Source organism: Nerophis ophidion, linkage group LG01 (genome assembly GCF_033978795.1).
Source record: "Nerophis ophidion isolate RoL-2023_Sa linkage group LG01, RoL_Noph_v1.0, whole genome shotgun sequence".
NCBI classification, from domain to species: Eukaryota; Metazoa; Chordata; class Actinopteri; order Syngnathiformes; family Syngnathidae; genus Nerophis; species Nerophis ophidion.
The window spans coordinates 3194514-3218414 of NC_084611.1; the positions used below are offsets into that span (position 1 = coordinate 3194514).

The following is a 23901-nucleotide window of genomic DNA, read 5'->3' on the forward strand; positions in this document are numbered from 1 at the left end:
TCAGCTAAATGTGTTGCTTTTCTGACCTGGACTTGTTTCTTCAGCATTGTCCTCTCAGGACTTTGGGAAGGCCGTTCTAAAACCTTCATTCTAGCCTGATTTAGCCATTCCTTTACCACTTTTGAGGTGTGTTTGGGGTCATTGTCCTGTCGGAACTCCCAACTGTGCCCCAGACCCAACTTCTGGGCTGATGGTTTTCAGCTTGTCTTGAAGAATTTGGAGCAAATCCTCCTTTTTTTATTGTCCCATCTAAAGCAGCAGTTCCATTGGCAGCAAAACAGGCCCAGAGCGTAATACTACCACCACCATGCTTGACGGTAGGTGTGGTGGTCCTGGGATTAAAGGCCTATCCTTAGCTGGGTATTGTGGCCAAAATGTTCAATTTTTGTTTCATCTGACCATAGAACTTTCCTCCGGAAGGTCTTATCTTTGTCCGTGTGATGTCGTCTAAGTCTAGCGTAATACCACCACCACCATGCTTGACGGTAGGTGTGGTGTTCCTGGGAATAAAGGCCTCACCTTAGCTGGGTATTGTGGCCAAAATGTTCCATTTTTGTTTCATCTGACCATAGAACTTTCCTCCGGAAGGTCTTATCTTTGTCCGTGTGATGTCATCTAAGTCTAGCGTAATACCACCACCACCATGCTTGACGGTAGGTGTGGTGTTCCTGGGAATAAAGGCCTCACCTTAGCTGGGTATTGTGGCCAAAATGTTCCATTTTTGTTTCATCTGACCATAGAACTTTCCTCCGGAAGGTCTTATCTTTGTCCGTGTGATGTCGTCTAAGTCTAGCGTAATACTACCACCATCATGCTTGACGGTAGGTGTGGTGGTCCTGGGATTAAAGGCCTCACCTTAGCTGGGTATTGTGGCCAAAATGTTCCATTTTTGTTTCATCTGACCATAGAACTTTCCTCCGGAAGGTCTTATCTTTGTCCGTGTGATGTCGTCTAAGTCTAGCGTAATACCACCACCACCATGCTTGACGGTAGGTGTGGTGTTCCTGGGAATAAAGGCCTCACCTTAGCTGGGTATTGTGGCCAAACTGTTCCATTTTTGTTTCATCTGACCATAGAACTTTCCTCCGGAAGGTCTTATCTTTGTCCGTGTGATGTCGTCTAAGTCTAGCGTAATACCACCACCACCATGCTTGACGGTAGGTGTGGTGTTCCTGGGAATAAAGGCCTCACCTTAGCTGGGTATTGTGGCCAAAATGTTCCATTTTTGTTTCATCTGACCATAGAACTTTCCTCCGGAAGGTCTTATCTTTGTCCATGTGATGTCGTCTAAGTCTAGCGTAATACCACCACCACCATGCTTGACGGTAGGTGTGGTGTTCCTGGGAATAAAGGCCTCACCTTAGCTGGGTATTGTGGCCAAAATGTTCCATTTTTGTTTCATCTGACCATAGAACTTTCCTCCGGAAGGTCTTATCTTTGTCCGTGTGATGTCGTCTAAGTCTAGCGTAATACCACCACCATCATGCTTGACGGTAGGTATGATGTTCCTGGGATTAAAGGCCTCACCTTAGCTGGGTATTGTGGCCAAACTGTTCCATTTTTGTTTCATCTGACCATAGAACTTTCCTCCGGAAGGTCTTATCTTTGTCCGTGTGATGTCGTCTAAGTCTAGCGTAATACCACCACCACCATGCTTGACGGTAGGTGTGGTGTTCCTGGGAATAAAGGCCTCACCTTAGCTGGGTATTGTGGCCAAAATGTTCCATTTTTGTTTCATCTGACCATAGAACTTTCCTCCGGAAGGTCTTATCTTTGTCCGTGTGATGTCGTCTAAGTCTAGCGTAATACCACCACCACCATGCTTGACGGTAGGTGTGGTGTTCCTGGGAATAAAGGCCTCACCTTAGCTGGGTATTGTGGCCAAAATGTTCCATTTTTGTTTCATCTGACCATAGAACTTTCCTCCGGAAGGTCTTATCTTTGTCCGTGTGATGTCGTCTAAGTCTAGCGTAATACCACCACCACCATGCTTGACGGTAGGTGTGGTGTTCCTGGGATTAAAGGCCTATCCTTAGCTGGGTATTGTGGCCAAACTGTTCCATTTTTGTTTCATCTGACCATAGAACTTTCCTCCGGAAGGTCTTATCTTTGTCCGTGTGATGTCGTCTAAGTCTAGCGTAATACCACCACCACCATGCTTGACGGTAGGTGTGGTGTTCCTGGGAATAAAGGCCTCACCTTAGCTGGGTATTGTGGCCAAAATGTTCCATTTTTGTTTCATCTGACCATAGAACTTTCCTCCGGAAGGTCTTATCTTTGTCCGTGTGATGTCGTCTAAGTCTAGCGTAATACCACCACCACCATGCTTGACGGTAGGTGTGGTGTTCCTGGGAATAAAGGCCTCACCTTAGCTGGGTATTGTGGCCAAACTGTTCCATTTTTGTTTCATCTGACCATAGAACTTTCCTCCGGAAGGTCTTATCTTTGTCCGTGTGATGTCGTCTAAGTCTAGCGTAATACCACCACCACCATGCTTGACGGTAGGTGTGGTGGTCCTGGGATTAAAGGCCTCACCTTAGCTGGGTATTGTGGCCAAACTGTTCCATTTTTGTTTCATCTGACCATAGAACGTTCCTCCGGAAGGTCTTATCTTTGTCCGTGTGATGTCGTCTAAGTCTAGCGTAATACCACCACCACCATGCTTGACGGTAGGTGTGGTGTTCCTGGGAATAAAGGCCTCACCTTAGCTGGGTATTGTGGCCAAAATGTTCCATTTTTGTTTCATCTGACCATAGAACTTTCCTCCGGAAGGTCTTATCTTTGTCCGTGTGATGTCGTCTAAGTCTAGCGTAATACCACCACCACCATGCTTGACGGTAGGTGTGGTGTTCCTGGGAATAAAGGCCTCACCTTAGCTGGGTATTGTGGCCAAACTGTTCCATTTTTGTTTCATCTGACCATAGAACTTTCCTCCGGAAGGTCTTATCTTTGTCCGTGTGATGTCGTCTAAGTCTAGCGTAATACCACCACCACCATGCTTGACGGTAGGTGTGGTGTTCCTGGGAATAAAGGCCTCACCTTAGCTGGGTATTGTGGCCAAAATGTTCCATTTTTGTTTCATCTGACCATAGAACTTTCATCCGGAAGGTCTTATCTTTGTCCGTGTGATGTCGTCTAAGTCTAGCGTAATACCACCACCACCATGCTTGACGGTAGGTGTGGTGTTCCTGGGAATAAAGGCCTCACCTTAGCTGGGTATTGTGGCCAAAATGTTCCATTTTTGTTTCATCTGACCATAGAACTTTCCTCCGGAAGGTCTTATCTTTGTCCGTGTGATGTCGTCTAAGTCTAGCGTAATACCACCACCACCATGCTTGACGGTAGGTGTGGTGTTCCTGGGAATAAAGGCCTCACCTTAGCTGGGTATTGTGGCCAAAATGTTCCATTTTTGTTTCATCTGACCATAGAACTTTCCTCCGGAAGGTCTTATCTTTGTCCGTGTGATGTCGTCTAAGTCTAGCGTAATACCACCACCACCATGCTTGACGGTAGGTGTGGTGTTCCTGGGAATAAAGGCCTCACCTTAGCTGGGTATTGTGGCCAAAATGTTCCATTTTTGTTTCATCTGACCATAGAACTTTCCTCCGGAAGGTCTTATCTTTTTCCGTGTGATGTCGTCTAAGTCTAGCGTAATACCACCACCACCATGCTTGACGGTAGGTGTGGTGTTCCTGGGAATAAAGGCCTCACCTTAGCTGGGTATTGTGGCCAAACTGTTCCATTTTTGTTTCATCTGACCATAGAACTTTCCTCCGGAAGGTCTTATCTTTGTCCGTGTGATGTCGTCTAAGTCTAAGTCTAAGTCTAAGTCTAAGTCTAAGTCTAAGTCTAAGTCTAAGATGAAAGAAAGCCTTCACAAGTGTATGTAAACTTTTGACCAGGACTATAAGGGCTCGGGTCATGTCTCAGGCTGACCTGCCGGCCTGGAGGCGGTCCTCAAATCCTCTGCAGCGCGCCTTCTCTCCTCCACTCCTTTGCGCCTCTCTGCCTTCTCTGCGAAATGGGCTGGGTGAGGACGAAGTAAGCCCCGCCCCCCTACAGTTTCTGACGTTTCGGAGGCGCTCTCCCCCTCCCCCTGCTGGCGCTCCTCATCCTCCTCCCTTCCTCTTCCTCTCTCCTTCCAGACAGGGGAGGGAAGAGAAAGGGGGAGGAGCTTGGGGAAGACGGGTAAAACTGTAGTGGGGGGGGAGAAGGCGGGCGGGGGGCTGAGTTTCAGGGGGGGGAAGGGGGGAGACGGATGAAGGAGGCGAGGATCTGTAGAGGAGTCAGGAAAGGAGTCAGGATAGGAGGGGAGGTCTGACAACTAGGCAGGAGAAAGAAAGAAGCTGATGATTAACAAAGTTTGGAGAGGAAGGTTGTCAAGTAGGGAGGACAACTACCTGCCGGCTGTGCGCCGTCTCCATGGCGACCAGCTGCTGTCGGATGCTGCCATGGAGACAGAGACTGACTCGCAGCTTCTGCTCAATGCTGAAGGCCTCCAGGCTGAAGACACATCGCCACCGCTTGGCGGCGCTCTGCAGGAAGTAGATGTGACGAGGCGCCGACGCCACTGCGACAAAGTACGTGTGAGACCGAGAAGGAGGACAACCACAACAGGTTCAAACGCTGATGACATCTATTAAACAGACAAGAAGCAAGGAATTCAACCGAGACATCATTCAATTTCTCCAATGGTTCTCGCCCGGAAAAGGGTGGAGTGCCATCTCCGGGTTGGGGAGGAGACCCTGCCCCAAGTGGAGGAGTTCAAGTACCTCGGAGTCTTGTTCACGAGTGGATGGTGAGATCGACAGGCGGATCGGTGCGGCGTCTTCAGTAATGCGGACGTTGTACCGATCCGTTGTGGTGAAGAAGGAGCTGAGCCGGAAGGCAAAGCTCTCAATTTACCGCTCGATCTACGTTCCCATCCTCACCTATGGTCATGAGCTTTGGGTCATGACCGAAAGGATAAGATCACGGGTACAAGCGGCCCAAATGAGTTTGGGTCTCTCCCTTAGAGATAGGGTGAGAAGCTCTGCCATCCGGGAGGAACTCAAAGTAAAGCCGCTGCTCCTCCACATGGAGAGGAGCCAGATGAGGTGGTTCGGGCATCTGGTCAGGATGCCACCCGAACGCCTCCCTAGGGAGGTGTTTAGGGCACGTCCAACCGGTAGGAGGCCACGGGGAAGACCCAGGACACGTTGGGAAGACTATGTCTCCCGGCTGGCCTGGGAACGCCTCGGGATCCCCCGGGAAGAGCTAGACGAAGTGGCTGGGGAGAGGGAAGTCTGGGTTTCCCTGCTTAGGCTGCTGCCCCCGCGATCCGACCTCGGATATGCGGAAGAAGAAGATGGATGGATAATTCAATTTAGCTCATTGAGGAGAAACATCTGGGCTGTACTCTTTGTACAGTTCCCCACCACGCTCTGACCAAAGATCGCACGCCTCTTCTTTTATTTGGGCTTTCCCTGATTACAAGGCAACAGCTGTTTTTAAAGGGAGGGGGGTCATAAACAGCCGCTGCCTTTGGTTACAAAACAGTTCAAAGAAAAAGTGCCTGGAGTGGGGCGGCATGGCGTATTGGGTAGAGCGGCCGTGCCACAAACCTGAGGGTTGCAGGTTCGCTTCCCACCTATGGACATCCAAATGCCTGCCGTTGTGTCCTTGGGCAGGACACTTCACCCTTGCCTCTGGTGCCGCTCACACTGGTGAATGAATGATGAATGAATGGTCGGAGGGGCCGTAGGCGTAAACTGGCAGCCACGCTTCCGTCAGTCTACCCCAGGGCAGCTGTGGCTACACATGTAGCTTACCACCACCAGGTGTGAATGAATAATGGGTTCCCACTTCTCTGTGAGCGCTTTGAGTATCTAATAATAGAAAAGCGCGATATAAATCTAATCCATTATTAGGGTCCTAGGCCCATGGCAAAGGACTCCACAGGAGTCCTTTGCCATGGGCCTAGGACCCTATTGAAACTGCTGTGTTTTATTATTCTTTATTATTATTATTGCGCACCTATGCGCTGTAATTTGACCCCCTTAACATGCTTCAAAACTCACCAAATTTGACACACATGTCGGTGTGGCAAACCTTCCAAACCTTTTAAGCAACCAAACCCCAAAAATGAAAATTGCGCGCTAGCGCCCCCTAAAAAGACACAAAAAACAGACTGCTTGTAACTTCCGTTAGGAATGTCGTAGAGACATGAAACAAAAACCTCTATGTAGGTCTGACTTAGACCTAGATTCCTCATTAGAAACTTTTATACCTAAAATCAACAGGAAGTTGGCAAAAACCCCTTCAAAGCAAAATTTTTGCAAAAAATGCTATTTTTGCCTCTTTGAGCTGTAATTTGACCCCCTTAAAATGCTTCAAAACTCACCAAACTTGGCAGACATCAGGACTGGCAAAATTTGCGCTCTCATGAAAAAAAACAAATCCAAAACTCAAAAAGGCGCTCTAGCGCAATTTTTTAATAAAACACAGAAAAAACTGCTCATAAGAAGAAAACTAAGACAAAACTGCTTGTAACTTTCCCTAGGAATGCCGGAAAGACATGAAACAAAAACTTATATGTAGGTCTTACTTAGACCTACATTTTAATAATAGACATTAACATGCTTCCAAACTCACCAAATTTGACACACATGTCGGTGTGGCAAACCTTCCAAACTTATTAAGCAACCAAACCCCAAAAATGAAAATTGCTCTCTAGCGCCCCCTAAAAAGACACAAAAAACAGACTGCTTGTAACTTCCGTTGGGAATGTCGTAGATACATGAAACAAAAACCTCTATGTAGGTCTGACTTAGACCTAGATTCCCCATTAGGAACTTTTATACCTAAAATCAACAGGAAGTTGGCAAAAACCCCTTCAAAGCAAAATGTTTGCAAAAAATGCAATTTTTGCCTCTTTGAGCTGTAATTTGACCCCCTTAAAATGCTTCAAAACTCACCAAACTTGGCAGATATCAGGACTGGCAAAATTTACGCTCTCATGAAAAAAAAAAACCCAAAACTCAAAAACGCGCTCTAGCGCAATTTTTGAATAAAACACAGAAAAAACTGCCCCTAAGAAGAAAACTAAGACAAAACTGCTTGTAACTTTCCGTAGGAATGTCGGAAAGACATGAAACAAAAACTTATATGTAGGTCTCACTTAGACCTACATTTTAATAATAGACATTAACATGCTTCCAAACTCACCAAATTTGACACACATGTTGGTACAGCAAACTTTCCAAACTTATTAAACAACCAAACCCCAAAAACGAAAATTGCGCGCTAGCGCCCCCTAAAACTAAAAAAAAAAAGACTGCTTGTAACTTCCGTTAACAATGTCGTAGAGACATGAAACAAAAATTTATACGTAGAACTGACTTAGACCTACATTTCATAATTTTACCTTTTGGGGCAAAAATCTACAGAAAGTTGGCAAAAACCCCTTCAATACAAAATTTGAGCAAAAAATGCAATTTTTGCCTCTTTGAACTGTAATTTGACCCCCTTAAAATGCTTCAAAACTCACCAAACTTGGCAGACATCAGGACTGGCAAAAATTGTGATCTAATGAAAAAACCAAACCACAAAACTCAAAATTGCGCTGTAGCACAATTTTTGCATGAAACACAGAAAAAACTGCTGCTAGGAAGAAAACACAGACAAAAGTGCTTGTAACTTCCGGTAAGAACGTCAGAGAGACCTGAAACAAAAACCTCTATGTAGGTCTCACTTAGACCTACATTTTAATAATCAACATCCTTCAGCAAAAATCAACAGGAAGTTAAAAATTACCCCTTCAAAATAAAAGTTTTGTAAACACCCGTCACCTTTTTTCAAACGTTATCTTCTCTGAGCGGGTTGTCCTTTCGGGTTCAAACTCGCACAGAAGAGAGTTTGAACCCTTTTAATTAAAAGTTTTCGAAAGAGTTTTGATTACTGCTCCGGTTTGGATTCTACGCACCTTCAAAAAACCCCTGCGCAAATTTTCCTAAAAAATTTCATTTTTGCCTCTTTGAGCTGTAATTTGACCCCCTTAAAATGCTTCAAAGTGCAAGTTAAAGCCCTACTATGCAAAGTGAAAGCCATTTATCAACAACATCCAGAAACGCCGATCTGTAATTTGACCCCCTTAACATGCTTCAAAACTCATCAAATTTTACACACACGTCAGGACTGGCGTCTATTGCCATCTAATAAAAAACAGATACTTAGATAGAATTATAATAATAATAATAATAATGGATTAGATTTCTATTGTTAGATAGTCAAAGCGCTCACAGAGAAGTTCAGGTTGCCCTGCGAGAACACAAAAGCTGTCTTTGATCTGATCAAGCAAAAGGCCTACAGCTTGTAAACCTCCACTGTTAGCGACGGGATGCTACGTGGAAGTGTTGGTTTCTTTTGATCTATTGGACAGCCACAGGAAGACCTTATCATGATCTGAAATCTACAAAGCAGAGAGGGGGCAAACCTGACACCGCTCCAAGCACATTTTTTGTTTGAACTGTTTATGACCCAGCGCAGCAGCTGTTCATGACTGCTCCCCTCAGAAGCAGCTGCAGCTATGTAACCAGGAAATGCCCAAATAAAGGAAGAGGCGTGGAACCTTTTCCTCAGAGCGTGGGGCGACTTTGTACGCGCTCTCCTCATGAGCTAAATTGAATCCTGTCTCAGTTTGATTCCTTGCTTCTCGTCTTGTTTAATAGATAGTTCGGTGTTTGAACCTGACAGTATCGATGCGATACCAAGTAGTCACAGGATCATACATTGGTCATATTCAAAGTCCTCATGTGTCCAGGGATGTATTTCCTGACTTTATAAACATAGTATGAATTTTAAAAGAAAGGATAAAGGATTTTGTGACGATAAAAAATATCGATGCAATCATGGTAGTATCGACTAGATACGCTCTTGTACTTGGTATCATTACAGTAGTGTTTGATTACATTGTGACGCTGGTGAGCTATTGTATCCTCTTACGGTGTGTGGTGAAGCATGTTTGGATATTCCTCCTCCTCCACTGATAATAATACATTTATTTGTTGACATGGAGGCCAGGATTAGTGATTTAGAAGTAGCTAAAACACTGTGGATGGACGTTAGCCGCTAGCTAGCCAGCCATGTTTTAAAGTATCTTTTCCTTAGAGTGTTTCAGTGTTAAAACTTCACCTTTATTTTGACTTTTTACATCAAACTGGGTCCATTCTCCCTTTTCTGTCTACACACTGTGTCTGCTTGTAAGTACTCTGTGTGCGCGCACTGCCGAACACGCTCCTCTGCTTGTAAGAAAACAGCAATGTCATTTAATGACGATGTGCCGTCATGCTCGTTAAAAAAAGGGTTGGGGTGGAATTGGTGCTTTTTAGAGGCGGTATAGTATCGAATATGATTCATTGGTATCGCGGTACTATACTAGTGTGGGTATACCGTACAACCCTAGAACAGACACAGAAAGAAGTAGAGCCTTGGAAGGTAAACATCAGGTAACGTAGTAGAAATGGTCTGTATTTCCCCCAAACTGTAAACACTTTATCCCACTTTTTGACCTGGGTTGGGATTAGGGTTTCATGAAAATGTGGTGATATCTTTGTTGAGTGTCCAACTTGGTGTGATTGTGAGCTTTACCCTCTTGGAGTTGCAGCGTGTTGAGGTAGAGAGGGTTCTTTAGAACGTAACAACGTCCAGCCTCGTCCTCTCTGCTGACCAGCAAGACATCGTCGTAGATCAAGACCGTCACCTGGGACACGAACACGTCAACGCTCGGTTTTTTCGCACGAGATCTGTCAGCGGCAGCCGGACCTTCTGGGGCAGCTGGCGGTCCTGGTGCAGAACCAGTTCTTCGGACATCTGCAGCGTTCTGTCGGAGTGGCTCGGATCCAAAAGCTGCGGGAACACAAACACAAGCCGGTCTCGAAAAGTTCTGAGACCAAGTCTCGGACTTAAGATGCTCCTCTCTTTGGCCGTTTAGCAACAAATGACCGAGCTTGGGTGGTCTGGGTTCTAGAGTACTTAGACACTTGGTTCTGACCTGCACAAAGACGGGGAAGATGAGGGTTTTGGGTGCCAGCGCGTCGTAGGATTCATGGCCGTTGCAAGAGGGCACGTGTGATTGGAGGATGGTGCAGTTCTGGTAGTTGCCATAGTTACGCTGGGCAGAGGAAGTGGGAGGAGCCAAGCTGAGGGTGTGGCAGGCGAGCGACCTATCTTGTTGGTCGTTGAGGAGGTTCACACCTCTCCTGGGGTGAGTCCGGTAAAGACGTCCTGGCAACAAGAACCTGATGTGACTCTCTCACCGAAACATGAAACAATGTTCCAAGCGACATACCCATGGTCCTGGTTCTGTCATCAGGAACCGTGTGGAGGAGCTGAAAGAGAACACACGTGTTTCCATGCCAGCGACGTACTCTACTTTTCAGTTTGTACTAGAATGACACTCAAGGTTCAAGAGTTCTGTTCTGTTCTCCTACCTCAACCCTGTCTCTTACTACTGACACAAGGTTTAAGAGTTCTGTTCTCCTACCTCAACCCTGCTTTTTACTACTGACACAAGGTTCAAAAGTCCTCTTCTCCTACCTCAACCTTGTCTTTTAGTACTGACACAAGGTTCAAGAGTTCTGTTCTCCTACCTCAACCCTGTCTTTTACTACTGAAACAAGGTTCAAGAGTTCTGTTCTCCTACCTCAACCCTGTCTTTTACTACTGAGACAAGGCTCAAGAGTTCTGTTCTCCTACCTCAACCCTGTCTTTTACTACTGACACAAGGTTCAAGAGTCCTCTTCTCCTACCTCAACCCTGCCTTTTACTACTGACACAAGGTTCAAGAGTTCTGTTCTCCTACCTCAACCTTGTCTTTTACTACTGACACAAGGTTCAAGAGTCCTCTTCTCCTACCTCAACCCTGTCTTTTACTACTGACACAAGGTTCAAGAGTCCTCTTCTCCTACCTCAACCCTGTCTTTTACTACTGACACAAGGTTCAAGAGTTCTGTTCTCCTACCTCAACCTTGTCTTTTACTACTGACACAAGGTTCAAGAGTCCTCTTCTCCTACCTCAACCCTGTCTTTTACTACTGACACAAGGTTCAAGAGTTCTGTTCTCCTACCTCAACCTTGTCTTTTACTACTGACACAAGGTTCAAGAGTCCTCTTCTCCTACCTCAACCTTGTCTTTTACTACTGACACAAGGTTTAAGAGTTCTGTTCTCCTACCTCAACCCTGTCTTTTACTACTGACACAAGGTTCAAGAGTTCTGTTCTCCTACCTCAACCTTGTCTTTTACTACTGACACAGGGTTCAAGAGTTCTGTTCTCCTACCTCAACCTTGTCTTTTACTACTGACACAAGGTTCAAGAGTTCTGTTCTCCTACCTCAACCTTGTCTTTTACTACTGACACAAGGTTCAAGAGTTCTGTTCTCCTACCTCAACCCTGTCTTTTACTACTGACACAAGGTTCAAGAGTTCTGTTCTCCTACCTCAACCTTGTCTTTTACTACTGAAACAAGGTTCAAGAGTTCTGTTCTCCTACCTCAACCCTGTCTTTTACTACTGACACAAGGTTCAAGAGTTCTGTTCTCCTACCTCAACCCTCTATTTTACTACTGACACAAGGTTCAAGAGTTATGTTCTCCTACCTCAACCCTGTCTCTTACTACTGACACAAGGTTCAAGAGTTCTGTTCTCCTACCTCAACCTTGTCTTTTACTACTGACACAAGGTTGAAGAGTTCTGTTCTCCTACCTCAACCCTATCTTTTACTACTGACACAAGGTTCAAGAGTTCTGTTCTCCTACCTCAACCCTGTCTTTTACTACTGACACAAGGTTCAAGAGTTATGTTTTCCTACCTCAACCTTGTCTTTTACTACTGACACAAAGTTCAAGAGTTCTGTTCTCCTACCTCAACCCTGTCTTTTACTACTGACACAAGGTTCAAGAGTTCTGTTCTCCTACCTCAACCCTGTCTTTTACTACTGACACAAGGTTTAAGAGTTCTGTTCTCCTACCTCAACCCTGCTTTTTACTACTGACACAAGGTTCAAGAGTTCTGTTCTTCTACCTCAACCTTGACTTTTACTACTGACACAAAGTTCAAGAGTTCGGTTCTCCTACCTCAACCCTGTCTTTTACTACTGACACAAGGTTCAAGAGTTCTGTTCTCCTACCTCAACCTTGTCTTTTACTACTGACACAAAGTTCAAGAGTTCTATTCTCCTACCTCAACCCTGTCTTTTACTACTGACACAAGGTTCAAGAGTTCTGTTCTCCTACCTCAACCCTGACTTTTACTACTGACACAAGGTTCAAGAGTTCTGTTCTCCTACCTCAACCTTGTCTTTTACTACTGACACAAAGTTCAAGAGTTCTATTCTCCTACCTCAACCCTGTCTTTTACTACTGACACAAGGTTCAAGAGTTCTGTTCTCCTACCTCAACCTTGTCTTTTACTCTTTCACTCTCAAAGCGTGTCCCCTCCCCAGTCTCAGGTCCAAGAAGGGCCATCACATCGCGAAACAAGGCTGTATTGATACAACTTTCTTGACTTTGTGGATTATTTCTGGCCCCCCGCCCTCAGACTCACCTGTTCTTCGGGCCCAACGGGGGACAGGATGATGTAATTGTTGCCATGCGATGATGTGACACAGGTGCCCTGAAGCGTGGAGGTGCAAGGTTCTTCGTCTTCCTTGCAATCTCTCCACAGAGAACTCAGAACCCCCAGACTGGATCTCACCACTGACCCCTGATGGCGTTTGCGGCCATGTTTGCTGTGGGCGGGCTGATGCAGCAACTTTGTTGTCTGAGAGACGGAAAGTGAGGTCAAAGTTCACACGTCCAGTCACCTGGAACGCTGACTCAGCAGGCTGGGAGGACCTCATGGTCACTTCAAAGCATGCTAGGGACTTGCGACCGGCACAAGACGATGACTACCTCGATGTGCGAGTTCAAGCAAAGGGGCGTAAAGGGACTCACTTTGCTCGGTGCCGGTGGGCGGTGCAAAGACTCACAACAGCCCGTCCTGGTCTCAGGTGAGCCTCTCCACACCACCAGGATGATCTGAGTGGGACAACTCCTGGTGGACGGACACACAGACGTTGTTTGATGCCACGGGAACAAAGTCATATGGAACAACGGGGTCACCTGATAGCATGAGCAAGGTCGCCGCACGTCCAGATCTCCACAGGAAGTCCATTGAGCTTCAGGACCGCGTCTCCCTGACGGAGACCGGAGTGATGGGCGGGACCTCCTGCGATGCAAGGACAGCCAATGAACAGGAAATACTTGGACAAACTTTTCGAACGTGGGTTTCAATTTCCCGGCGGTCTCACCCGGGTCGACAGACTGAACCTGCACCGGACTGTCGCAGCAGATGGTGAATCCGAAGCCGTCCTTTCCTCGGATGACGCTGACCTGAGGGAGACGACTGCTGGTCAGTACCCTCTTCTTTTTTAAAATGCTGAAACTGAGTTACTGGCATCATGCTAGCTGTGTTTCGTACTCCTCCAATGGAGAAGCTAAGACCTCAGATGCAGACTTTGGAAAGCCTGGTCATGTCGCACTATTGGGAAACCTTTCAAATAAAAACATCAAGGCTCTGTCTACACCAGGGGTCTCAAAGTCAATTTACCTGGGGGCCACTGGATGCAGAGTCTGGGTGAGGCTGGGTGATGTATTTATTTTTATTTCCAACACAAAATAAAATCAAAATATAAATGAACGAAATGAGAATTAAGTAATGTGAGCCAATGTTATTACTGACGGACAGGTGTCGCGGTGCGACTGTAGCCAGGCACATACGAAAACCCTTGTCTCCATGGCAACGTTTCTGTCGCTTTCACTCATTTGCCGCTTTTCCACTAACGTAGGGGTAGGCAACCCAGAACGTTGAAAGAGCCATTTTGAACCCAAATAACAAAATTTGTCTCTGTCTGGAGCCAAAGGTAGTTGGGGGTCGGGGGGGGGTTTACAGTTACGGTAGCACAATTAGCCCCGAACGGGGTTAACATCACGACTACCGTGTTACACGTCCGATTCGCCCAGCGACTATCTGTCGGAGTATCAGCGCTGGGGTCCAGTGCACCACAGTTTTGTATCGTCGCTCGTTTCTTCGGCGGAGTGCTTCGGAAGCTACGGGCCCCTGGTCTCCCTGGCCCGAACTTTTTACTGTGGCGCCGGGGGAGGGAGCGAGAGAGAGACACACACAGGGACAGAGAGCATTTGAGAGCGAGAGAACGAGTAGGCGGGCAAGCGAGGGAGGGAGGAAGAGCTCGTGCGGGTCTAGTGGAAAAGCGACAAAACATCTCTCTGCTTGCCTCACGCAAGTGACGTCAATGTTCGGCCTGCGACTGTAGCCAGGCACATAAGAAAACCCTTCGTCTCCATGGCAACGTTTCTGTCGCTTTCACTCATTTGCCGCTTTTCCACTAACGTAGGGGTAGGCAACCCAGAACGTTGAAAGAGCCATTTTGAACCCAAATAACAAAATTTGTCTCTGTCTGGAGCCAAAGGTAGTTGGGGGTCGGGGGGGGGGTTTACAGTTACGGTAGCACAATTAGCCCCGAACGGGCCAACATCACGACTACCGTATTACAGGTCCGATTCGCCCAGCGACTCTCTGTCGGAGTATCAGCTCTGGGGTCCAGTGCACCACAGTTTTGTATTGTCTCTTGTTTCTTCGGCGGAGTGCTTCGGAAGCTACGGGCCCCTGGTCTCCCTGGCCCGAACTTTTTACTGCGGTGCCGGGGGAGGGAGCGAGAGAGAGACACACACACAGTGACAGAGAGCGCTCGAGAGCGAGAGAACGAGCAGGCGGGCGAGCGAGGGAGGAAGGAAGAGCTCGTGCGGGTCTAGTGGAAAAGCGACAAATCGTTTCTCTGCTTGCATCACGCAAGTGACGTCAATGTTTGGCCTGCGACTGTAGCCAGGCACATAAGAAAACCCTTCGTCTCCATGGCAACATTTCTGTCGCTTTCACTCATTTGCCGCTTTTCCACTAACGCAGGGGTAGGCAAACCAGAATGTTGAAAGAGCCATTTTGAACCCAAATAACAAAAATTGTCTCCGTCTGGAGCCAAAGGGACTGGGGAGTTTACAGTTACCGTAGCACAATTAGCCCCGAACGGGCCAACATCACGACTACCGTATTACAGGTCCGATTCGCCCAGCGACTATCTGTCGGAGTATCAGCTCTGGGGTCCAGTGCACCACAGTTTTGTATTGTCGCTCGTTTCTTCGGCGGAGTGCTTCGGAAGCTACGGGCCCCTGGTCTCCCTGGCCCGAACTTTTTACTGCGGTGCCGGGTGAGGGAGCGAGAGAGAGACACACACACAGTGACAGAGAGCGCTCGAGAGCGAGAGAACGAGCAGGCGGGCGAGCGAGGGAGGAAGGAAGAGCTCGTGCGGGTCTAGTGGAAAAGCGACAAATCGTTTCTCTGCTTGCATCACGCAAGTGACGTCAAAGTTCGGCCTGCGACTGTAGCCAGGCACATAAGAAAACCCTTCGTCTCCATGGTAACATTTCTGTCGCTTTCACTCATTTGCCGCTTTTCCACTAATGTAGGGGTAGGCAACCCAGAACGTTGAAAGAGCCATTTTGAACCCAAATAACAAAAATTGTCTCCGTTTGGAGCCAAAGGGACTGGGGAGTTTACAGTTACCGTAGCACAATTAGCCCCGAACGGGCCAACATCACGACTACCGTATTACAGGTCCGATTCGCCCAGCGACTATCTGTCGGAGTATCAGCTCTGGGGTCCAGTGCACCACAGTTTTGTATTGTCGCTCGTTTCTTCGGCGGAGTGCTTCGGAAGCTACGGGCCCCTGGTCTCCCTGGCCCGAACTTTTTACTGCGGTGCCGGGGGAGGGAGCGAGAGAGAGACACACACACACACAGTGACAGAGAGCGCTCGAGAGCGAAAGAACGAGCAGGCGGGCGAGCGAAGGAGGGAGGAAGAGCTCGTGCGGGTCTAGTGGAAAAGCGACAAAACGTTTCTCTGCTTGCATCACGCAAGTGACGTCAAAGTTCGGCCTGCGACTGTAGCCAGGCACATAAGAAAACCCTTCGTCTCCATGGCAATATTTCTGTCGCTTTCACTCATTTGCCGCTTTTCCATTAACGTAGGGGTAGGCAACCCAGAACGTTGAAAGAGCCATTTTGAACCCAAATAACAAAAAATTGTCTCTGTCTGGAGCTCAAAATTAGCCCCGAAAAGGCTAACATCACGACTACCGTGTTACACGTCCGATTTGCCCAGCGACTCTCTGTCGGAGTATCAGCGCTGGGGTCCAGTGCACCACAGTTTTGTATTGTCTCTCGTTTCTTCGGCGGAGTGCTTCGGAAGCTACGGGCCCCTGGTCTCCCTGGCCCGAACTTTTTACTGCGGTGCCGGGGGAGGGAGCGAGAGAGAGACACACACAGTGACAGGGAACGCTCGAGTGCGAGAGAACGAGCAGGCGGGCGAGCGAGGGTGGGAGTGAGGAAGAGCTCGTGCGGGTCTAGTGGTAAAGCGACAAAACGTTTCTCTGCTTGCATCACGCAAGTGACGTCAATGTTCGGCCCTCGAGAGCCACATAACACACCGTTATTGGTAGATTCCTTCAGCTCCGCACACAACGCTGTCAAGCGGCATTCATATAAAATTTGCGGGCCGCACTAACATTAAACTTTCATATTAAGGTGGGGGCCGCAAAATAACTTCTCGCGGGCCGAGTGTCTGAGACCATTGGTCTACACAAACCCTGATAACGCCTTAAAAGGAATAACTATTTAGCCTAAGCCCCGTATCGGCCACACTAAACCAGCATTTAAGGTTCCCCTTTTCCGACAATTTTTTACATGGGTAAGTCAACCGTGTAGTCCTTGAATCTCCGGCTCTTTGCTTTGTATGGACTCATTGATCCTTTACTAACTAAGTTCGGAGAGGAAGCGAAGTCAGGAAGACCGTGCCCCACACAGGAAGTAAATGGTAAATGGGTTACACTATTTCCACATTCACCCATTCACACACTCATTCACACACAAAGCCCTAACCAAGACCTATTGTCAGGCTTGCCCCGGACAGTTTGTCTATGTTTTAGTTTTTTCCTCTGCATTTGTCTGTTTCCTGTGTTTAGTATTTCCTGTCTTTTAGTTCCTGTCAAGTGCTCTTATTTTGTCAGCTTCCTGTCTTGTTCCCTGAGTGCTGTGATCCCCTTCAGCTGCGGCTGATTGGCATCTGGCCACCACACCTGTTGCCAATCAGCCGCCTCCTATTCGTACCTCCTCTGATCATTGTGTTGTCATTTGTATTGTCGATGCCTCATGTCACTCTTGTGTCTTTGCTACCTGTCGTCATTTCCCCTATTACCTGTCCTGCTACATCTTGTCCTGGTCGTCGTAGCGGTAAGCTGTTTTTGTTAGCCATAGCTATCTCCAGTTTTGCTGTTTGTTATCCTCTAGCTTCCATGCTAAAGTTCCTTTTTGTTTCTTGTTAGCTTCTATGCTAAAGGCCTTTTGTTTTTTATCCTTTGGTTTTGTCTTAGTATTTATATTAAAATCATGTTTGCTCACTCCATGCCTGCCTCCATCTCTGCATCTTGGGGTTCGTCAACAAATAACTCTGACACCTATCAGGAGCAAGGGTGAAGTTTTCCTTTTTTGTTTCATCTGACCACAGAACTTTCCTCCAGAATGTCTTATTTTTGTCCATGTGAAGCAAACATGGAGCTGTTTGGCCACAATACCCAGCAATATGTTTAGAGGAGAAAAGGTGAGGCCTTTAATCCCAGGAACACCATTCCTACTGTCAAGCATAGTGGTGGTAGTATTATGCTCTGGGCCCGTTTTGCTGCCGATGGAACTGCTGCTTTAGTAAATGGGACAATGAAAAAGGATGATTAGCTCTAAATTGTTCAGGACAAGCTAACATCATCAGCCCGGAGGTTGGGTCTTGGGCACAGTTGGGTGTTCCAACAGGACCCCAAACACAAGTTTAAGTCAGGACTTTGGGAAGGCCATTCTAAAACCTTCATTCTAACCTGATTTAGCCATTCCTTTACCACTTTTGAGGTGTGTTTGGGGTCATTGTCCAGTTGGAACACCCAACTGTGCCCAAGACCCAACCTCCCAACCTGATTATTTTAGATTGTCCTGAACTATTTGGAGCTAATACTCCTTTTTCATTGTCCCGTTTAAAGCAGCAGTTCCATTGGCAGCAAAACAGACCCAGAGCATAATACTACCACCACCATGCTTGACGGTAGGGATGGTGTTCCTGTGATTAAAGGCCTCACCTTTTCTCCTCCAAACATATTGCTGGGTATTGTGGCCAAACATCTCCATTTTTCCCTCCAGAAGGTCTTATCTTTGTCCATGTGATGTCAGATGAAGCAAACATGGAGCTGTTTGGTCACAATACCCAGAAAAGGTGATGCCTTTAATTCCAGGAACATCACACCTACTGTGAAGCATGGTGGTGGTAGTATTATGCTCTGGGCCTGTTTTGCTGCCAATGGACAATGACCAAAAGTGGTAAAGGAATGGCTAAATCAAGCTAGACTGAAGGTTTTAGAACGGCCTTCCCAAAGTCCTGACTTAAAGGTGTGGCCAATGCTGAAGAAACAAGTCCTTCCTACTGTCAAGCATGGTGGTGGTAGTATTATGCTCTGGGCCTGTTTTGCTGCCAATGGACAATGACCAAAAGTGGTAAAGGAATGGCTAAATCAAGCTAGACTGAAGGTTTTAGAACGGCCTTCCCAAAGTCCTGACTTAAAGGTGTGGACAATGCTGAAGAAACAAGTCAATTTTCGGAAAAGCAACACAATTAGCTGAACTGCAGCAATTTTGCGGTGAAAAATGTAAGCAGAAGCTTGTGGATGGCTACCAAAAGCACCTTATATGCAGGGAAACTTGCCAAAGGACATGTAAGCAAATATTAATATGGGGTTTGTTTTTCCGGAAGGCAAAGGAAAGTTGGCGCAGGCAAGACGTGAATGTAAGTACATATTTATTTACAACACTAACAAACTACAAAAAAAAGGAAGCAAACAATGGCGGGGAACAAACTTGACTAATGAATACAAAAACTAGCGGTTGGTAGAGCGGCCGTGCCAGCAACTTGAGGGTTGCAGGTTCGATCCCCACTTCTGCCATTCTAGTCAATGCCGTTATGTCCTTGGGCAAGACACTTTACCCACCTGCTCCCAGTGCCACCCACACTGCTTTAAATGTAACTTAGATATTGGGTTTCACTATGTAAAGCGCTTTGAGTCACTAGAGAAAAGCGCTATATAAATATAATTCACTTTACAAAGGCAGGACTATGGACAAAAAGCAAAACTCGATAACTGTGACATACAAACCAAAACCTTACGTGGCACGGGCAGGAGGGAAACTATAGACGGTATGAGTGACAGGCATGGCAAGGCATGACGTGAGTAAAGGTAAAGTCGCCAGGCTGACTCCCTGGCAACTTCCGGTTTAAATAATAGACGTGATTAGTGAAAACAGGACAAACTATGGACAAAAAGCAAAACTCGATAACTGTGACATACAAACCAAACTTTACGTGTATGAGTGGCAGGCATGGCAAGGCATGACATGAGTAAAGGTAAAGTCGCCAGGCTGACTGCCTGGCAACTTTCGGTTTAAATAATAGACGTGATTAGTGAAAACAGGTGTGTCACATGAGGACAGGAGAAAACTTGCTGTGGTGACAAAAGTGCACAAAGAGTCCAAAAAACCAAACACGATCACACAGACGTGACACACATTGCTGTACGTATACTTTTGACATTTTCAGCAGAGCCAGAATAAATGCAGAAAAGAAGCAAACTTCATGAATGTTTCCTGTGAGCAACAAGTATGTTCTCCAATCACTACGAGCGCTTCAATTTTTTCCCCCCCCGCACACTTGTTATTTCATATGTTGACCAGAGAGGGAGAACTTTAAAATGTTTCCCCACACACTTGTTATTTCATATGTCGACCGGAGAGGGAGAACTTTAAAATGTTTCCCCGCACACTTGTTATTTCATATGTTGACCGGAGAGGGAGAACTTTAAAATGTTTCCCCACACACTTGTTATTTCATATGTTGACCGGAGAGGGAGAACTTTAAAATGTTTCCCCACACACTGGTTATTTCATATGTTGACCGGAGAGGGAGAACTTTAAAATGTTTCCCCGCACACTTGTTATTTCATATGTTGACCGGAGAGGGAGAACTTTAAAATGTTTCCCCGCACACTTGTTATTTCATATGTTGACCGGAGAGGGAGAACTTTAAAATGTTTGCACACACACACTTGTTATTTCATATGTTGACCGGAGAGGGAGAACTTTAAAATGTTTCCCCACACACTTGTTATTTCATATGTTGACCGGAGAGGGAGAACTTTAAAATGTTTCCCCGCACACTTGTTATTTCATATGTTGACCGGAGAGGGAGAACTTTAAAATGTTTGCACACACACACTTGTTATATGCATAGCGGCATAGCTCGGTTTGTAGACCGGCCGTGCCAGCAACTTGAGGGTTGCAGGTTCGATTCCCGCCTCCGCCATCCTAGTCACTGCCGTTGTGTCCTTGGGCAAGACACTTGACCCACCTGCTCCCAGTGCTTTAAATGGAACTTAGATATTGGGTGTCACTATGTAAAGCGCTTTGAGTCACTAGAGAAAAGCGCTATATAAATATAATTCACTTCACTACATCACAACAAAAATAAGAGTTGTAAAGTCCAGACATCCATGATGTTCTCTACAAGTGGACCTGGACTTTTGAGCAGGACTGTAAGTTTGAACATGTCTGTTCTGGTCTCATCAGGCCGGGTCTCCAGACTGTTTCCATGACGCCCCCCCGCCCCCCCCCCCCCGTGGTCCATGAGTCCAGACTGTCAAATTGAAATGAAAACTCCCCAGGAACTGGCGCCCTTTGACCTTTTAGCCGAGCAGATTCCTCCCCGGTGTTTGCGTTGTGCGGCAAGAGTCCACATGAGTCCACTTCAACGTGGACTCCGAGGACATCTCGCCCCCCCCCCCGCCCCCGAGCTGGCTAAGCGTGGGAATGAAGTGCCGGAGGAGGAACAACATCCTGCGACAGGTTCCTGCAGACCTCTCACAAAGAACCTTGCACAGACTTCCTGGTAGTCCCTGGACACGGGATCCTAGTCCGGTCTAAATGTGTCATGTGATCTTCAGAACACACACACCTCACTTCTATGGGAGCATCATACACTTTTTATGGTGCTCAATTTTTTATAACCATCCTTTTTCCCTCTCCACACACACACACACACACACACACACACACACACACACACACACACACACACACACACACACACACACACACACACACACACTGGTATTTCGGACTTTCTTGAGACCTGAGGAAAAAAAAAAGCCTCCTTTAGGAGCAGCCTTTCTAGATATCCAGGTGCTGGTCATATTATTAGAATATCATGAACAAGTTGATTTAGTTCATTAATTCCATTTAGAAAGTCAAACTTGTAGAACAGGGGTCGTGGAACCTTTTTGGCTGAGAGAGCCAAAAAGCTAAATATCCATCCATCCATCCATTTTCTACCGCTTATTCCATTTCGGGGTCGCGGGGGGCGCTGGCGCCTATCTCAGCTACAATCGGGCGGAAGGCGGGGTACACCCTGGACAAGTCGCCACCTCATCGCAGTATTTCCGTAAGAGCCATATAATATTTTTTTTAAGTAAGACCAACATTTCTAGAGTATAACAGGTCTCTTATTCTTTGTAATAACATTGTCATTCTGAAGCTAACTGTGGGGGGGGGCGTGGCCCGCCGGCCTGCAGCGAACTGGGGTGTGCCAGGACCGGCTTCAAAATCAATCAATCAATCAATCAATGTTTATTTATATAACCCCAAATCACAAATGTCTCAAAGGACTGCACAAATCAAAATCAATCAATCAATCAATCAATCAATCAATCAATGTTTATTTATATAGCCCCAAATCACAAATGTCTCAAAGGACTGCACAAATCATTCCGACTACAACATCCTCGGAAGAACCCACAAAAATCAGCGAGAGGTGCGTAAATGGCCCACCTGGGCCGTGTTATCTAATCACCTGTCGCTCTGTTATAAGCAGCAGCCAGAAGGAGAGACGGGGTTGGGGCTGGAGCCAGAGCGAGAACGAAAGAGAAAAATACAATTGCTGGAAAGCCACTGAGAGACTTATTGAAAAATAAAACAATAGTATAACCCTGAAACGGGCTCTCATGTCGGTGCTTGGTGGTCTGAAGTAACCAACAACTTCTTGAACAGGTGCGGTAGTAAACGGATGGATGGACTAAAAATGCATGAGAATGTTTTATGTTTTGAACATTATTTTTTAACACTTATTACAAGTGGAATTATTCAATACTTATCAAGTTAAGCAATGTCAGCTCAGATTTATCCGAGAGCCACATTTGGCTCTAGAACCATAGGTTCCCTACCCCTGTTCTAGAATGTACACATTCATTCCAAACAGACTGATACATTTTCACATGTTTTTTGCCAAAAAGGAGATGATTATAGTTGACAACCAATGAAAACACTAAATACAAGATTTTAGAACATTAGAATATGGTGAAAAGGTCAGATATTGAAGACACCTGGTGCCACACTCTAGTTAGCTAACTAACTCAAAACACCTGGAAAAGCCTTTAAATGGTCTCTGGTTTTGATTCTGTGTGACACACAATCATGGGGAAGACTGCTGACTTGACAACTGTCCAAAAGATGACCATTGATACTTTAAAGAAGGAGGGCAAAACACAAAAGGTCATTGGGGAGGATTGTCAAAACAAAACCCATTCAAAAATGTGGGGGGAGATCCACAAAGGGTGGACTGCAGCTGGAATCACTGCTTCAAGAACCAGCATGCACTGACGTATGCAAGATATGAGCTTCAGCTGTCACATTCCTTGTGTAAAGCCACTCTTGAATAAGAGACAACGTCAAAATCAACTTTTTCATGATATTCTAATAATATGAACAGCACCTGTATAAAAAAGTGTATTTACAACATGAATAATATTTACATACTATGCAAATATAAAAAAACATTCTTGTGAAAAATGGGTTGGAATTTCACAAGAAAAAGGTTTCAGTTTCACAGGAAAAATGTCGAATTTTGTCAGTGCTATAATAAAAGTTGTCGTTTTACTCAACGCAAGTCAAAATGTTACAAGAAAAACTGAACATTTTTGCAATATTTTGATAAAAGTTGGAGTCTTACTCAATGAGAGTCACAATTGTACGAGAAAAGCTTAAAGTTTTGGCGATTTTATGAAAAGAGTCGTCATTTTACTCGATAAAAGTCACAATTTTATAAGAAACTTTAAAATTTGGGCAATATTATAATAATCGGAATTTTTCTTGGCAAAATAATGACAAAAGTTATCATTTTACTGCAAAAAAATGTCACTATTTTACAGGAACAAAAAAAAAAAGTGCAATATAGTGTTACCATTTTGCATTAAAAAGTAATAATTTTAAATAAATAAGTAATAATTTTATGAACAATATTACAATATTACAGAAATGGAAAGAACACGAGAAATTGTTACCAATTTTATAATAAATAAAGTTGACACATTGTGAGAAAAAGCCTGCTTTAAAGTATTTTTTGTTTTATTTTTGTAATTGTTTTTTAGTCTTCATTATTTCCTTCAAGTTATTACAGTATGTCCCTATATACATATTTATTTAATTAATTTTGGCCAATGAGGGCGCATTTCAATTTCTAACACACACTTGTTATTTCATATGTTGACCAGAGGGGGAGCACTTCGATTTTTTTTTACACACACTTGTTATTTCATATGTTGACCAGAGAGGGAGCACTTCTAATTTTTTACACACACTCGTTATTTCATATGTTGACCAGAGAGGGAACACTTCTA

General features: G+C 45.7%; 1 protein-coding gene across 2 annotated transcripts in view; it reads right to left on the reverse strand.

Moving 5' to 3' along the window:
* Window positions 1–23901, reverse strand: part of LOC133548992 (regulator of G-protein signaling 3-like) — a 46648-nt gene that overhangs the window by 15180 nt on the left and 7567 nt on the right. For both annotated transcript variants that reach the window (XM_061893995.1, XM_061894004.1), the window contains 10 exons: window positions 13327–13408; window positions 13139–13244; window positions 12971–13070; window positions 12582–12797; window positions 10328–10367; window positions 10031–10263; window positions 9802–9885; window positions 9628–9739; window positions 4401–4570; window positions 3937–4324 (listed from right to left, as the gene is read on the reverse strand). In XM_061893995.1, coding sequence (XP_061749979.1) covers window positions 3937–4324; window positions 4401–4570; window positions 9628–9739; window positions 9802–9885; window positions 10031–10263; window positions 10328–10367; window positions 12582–12797; window positions 12971–13070; window positions 13139–13244; window positions 13327–13408 — 1531 coding nt within the window. The remainder of the gene's footprint in view (window positions 1–3936; window positions 4325–4400; window positions 4571–9627; window positions 9740–9801; window positions 9886–10030; window positions 10264–10327; window positions 10368–12581; window positions 12798–12970; window positions 13071–13138; window positions 13245–13326; window positions 13409–23901) is intronic.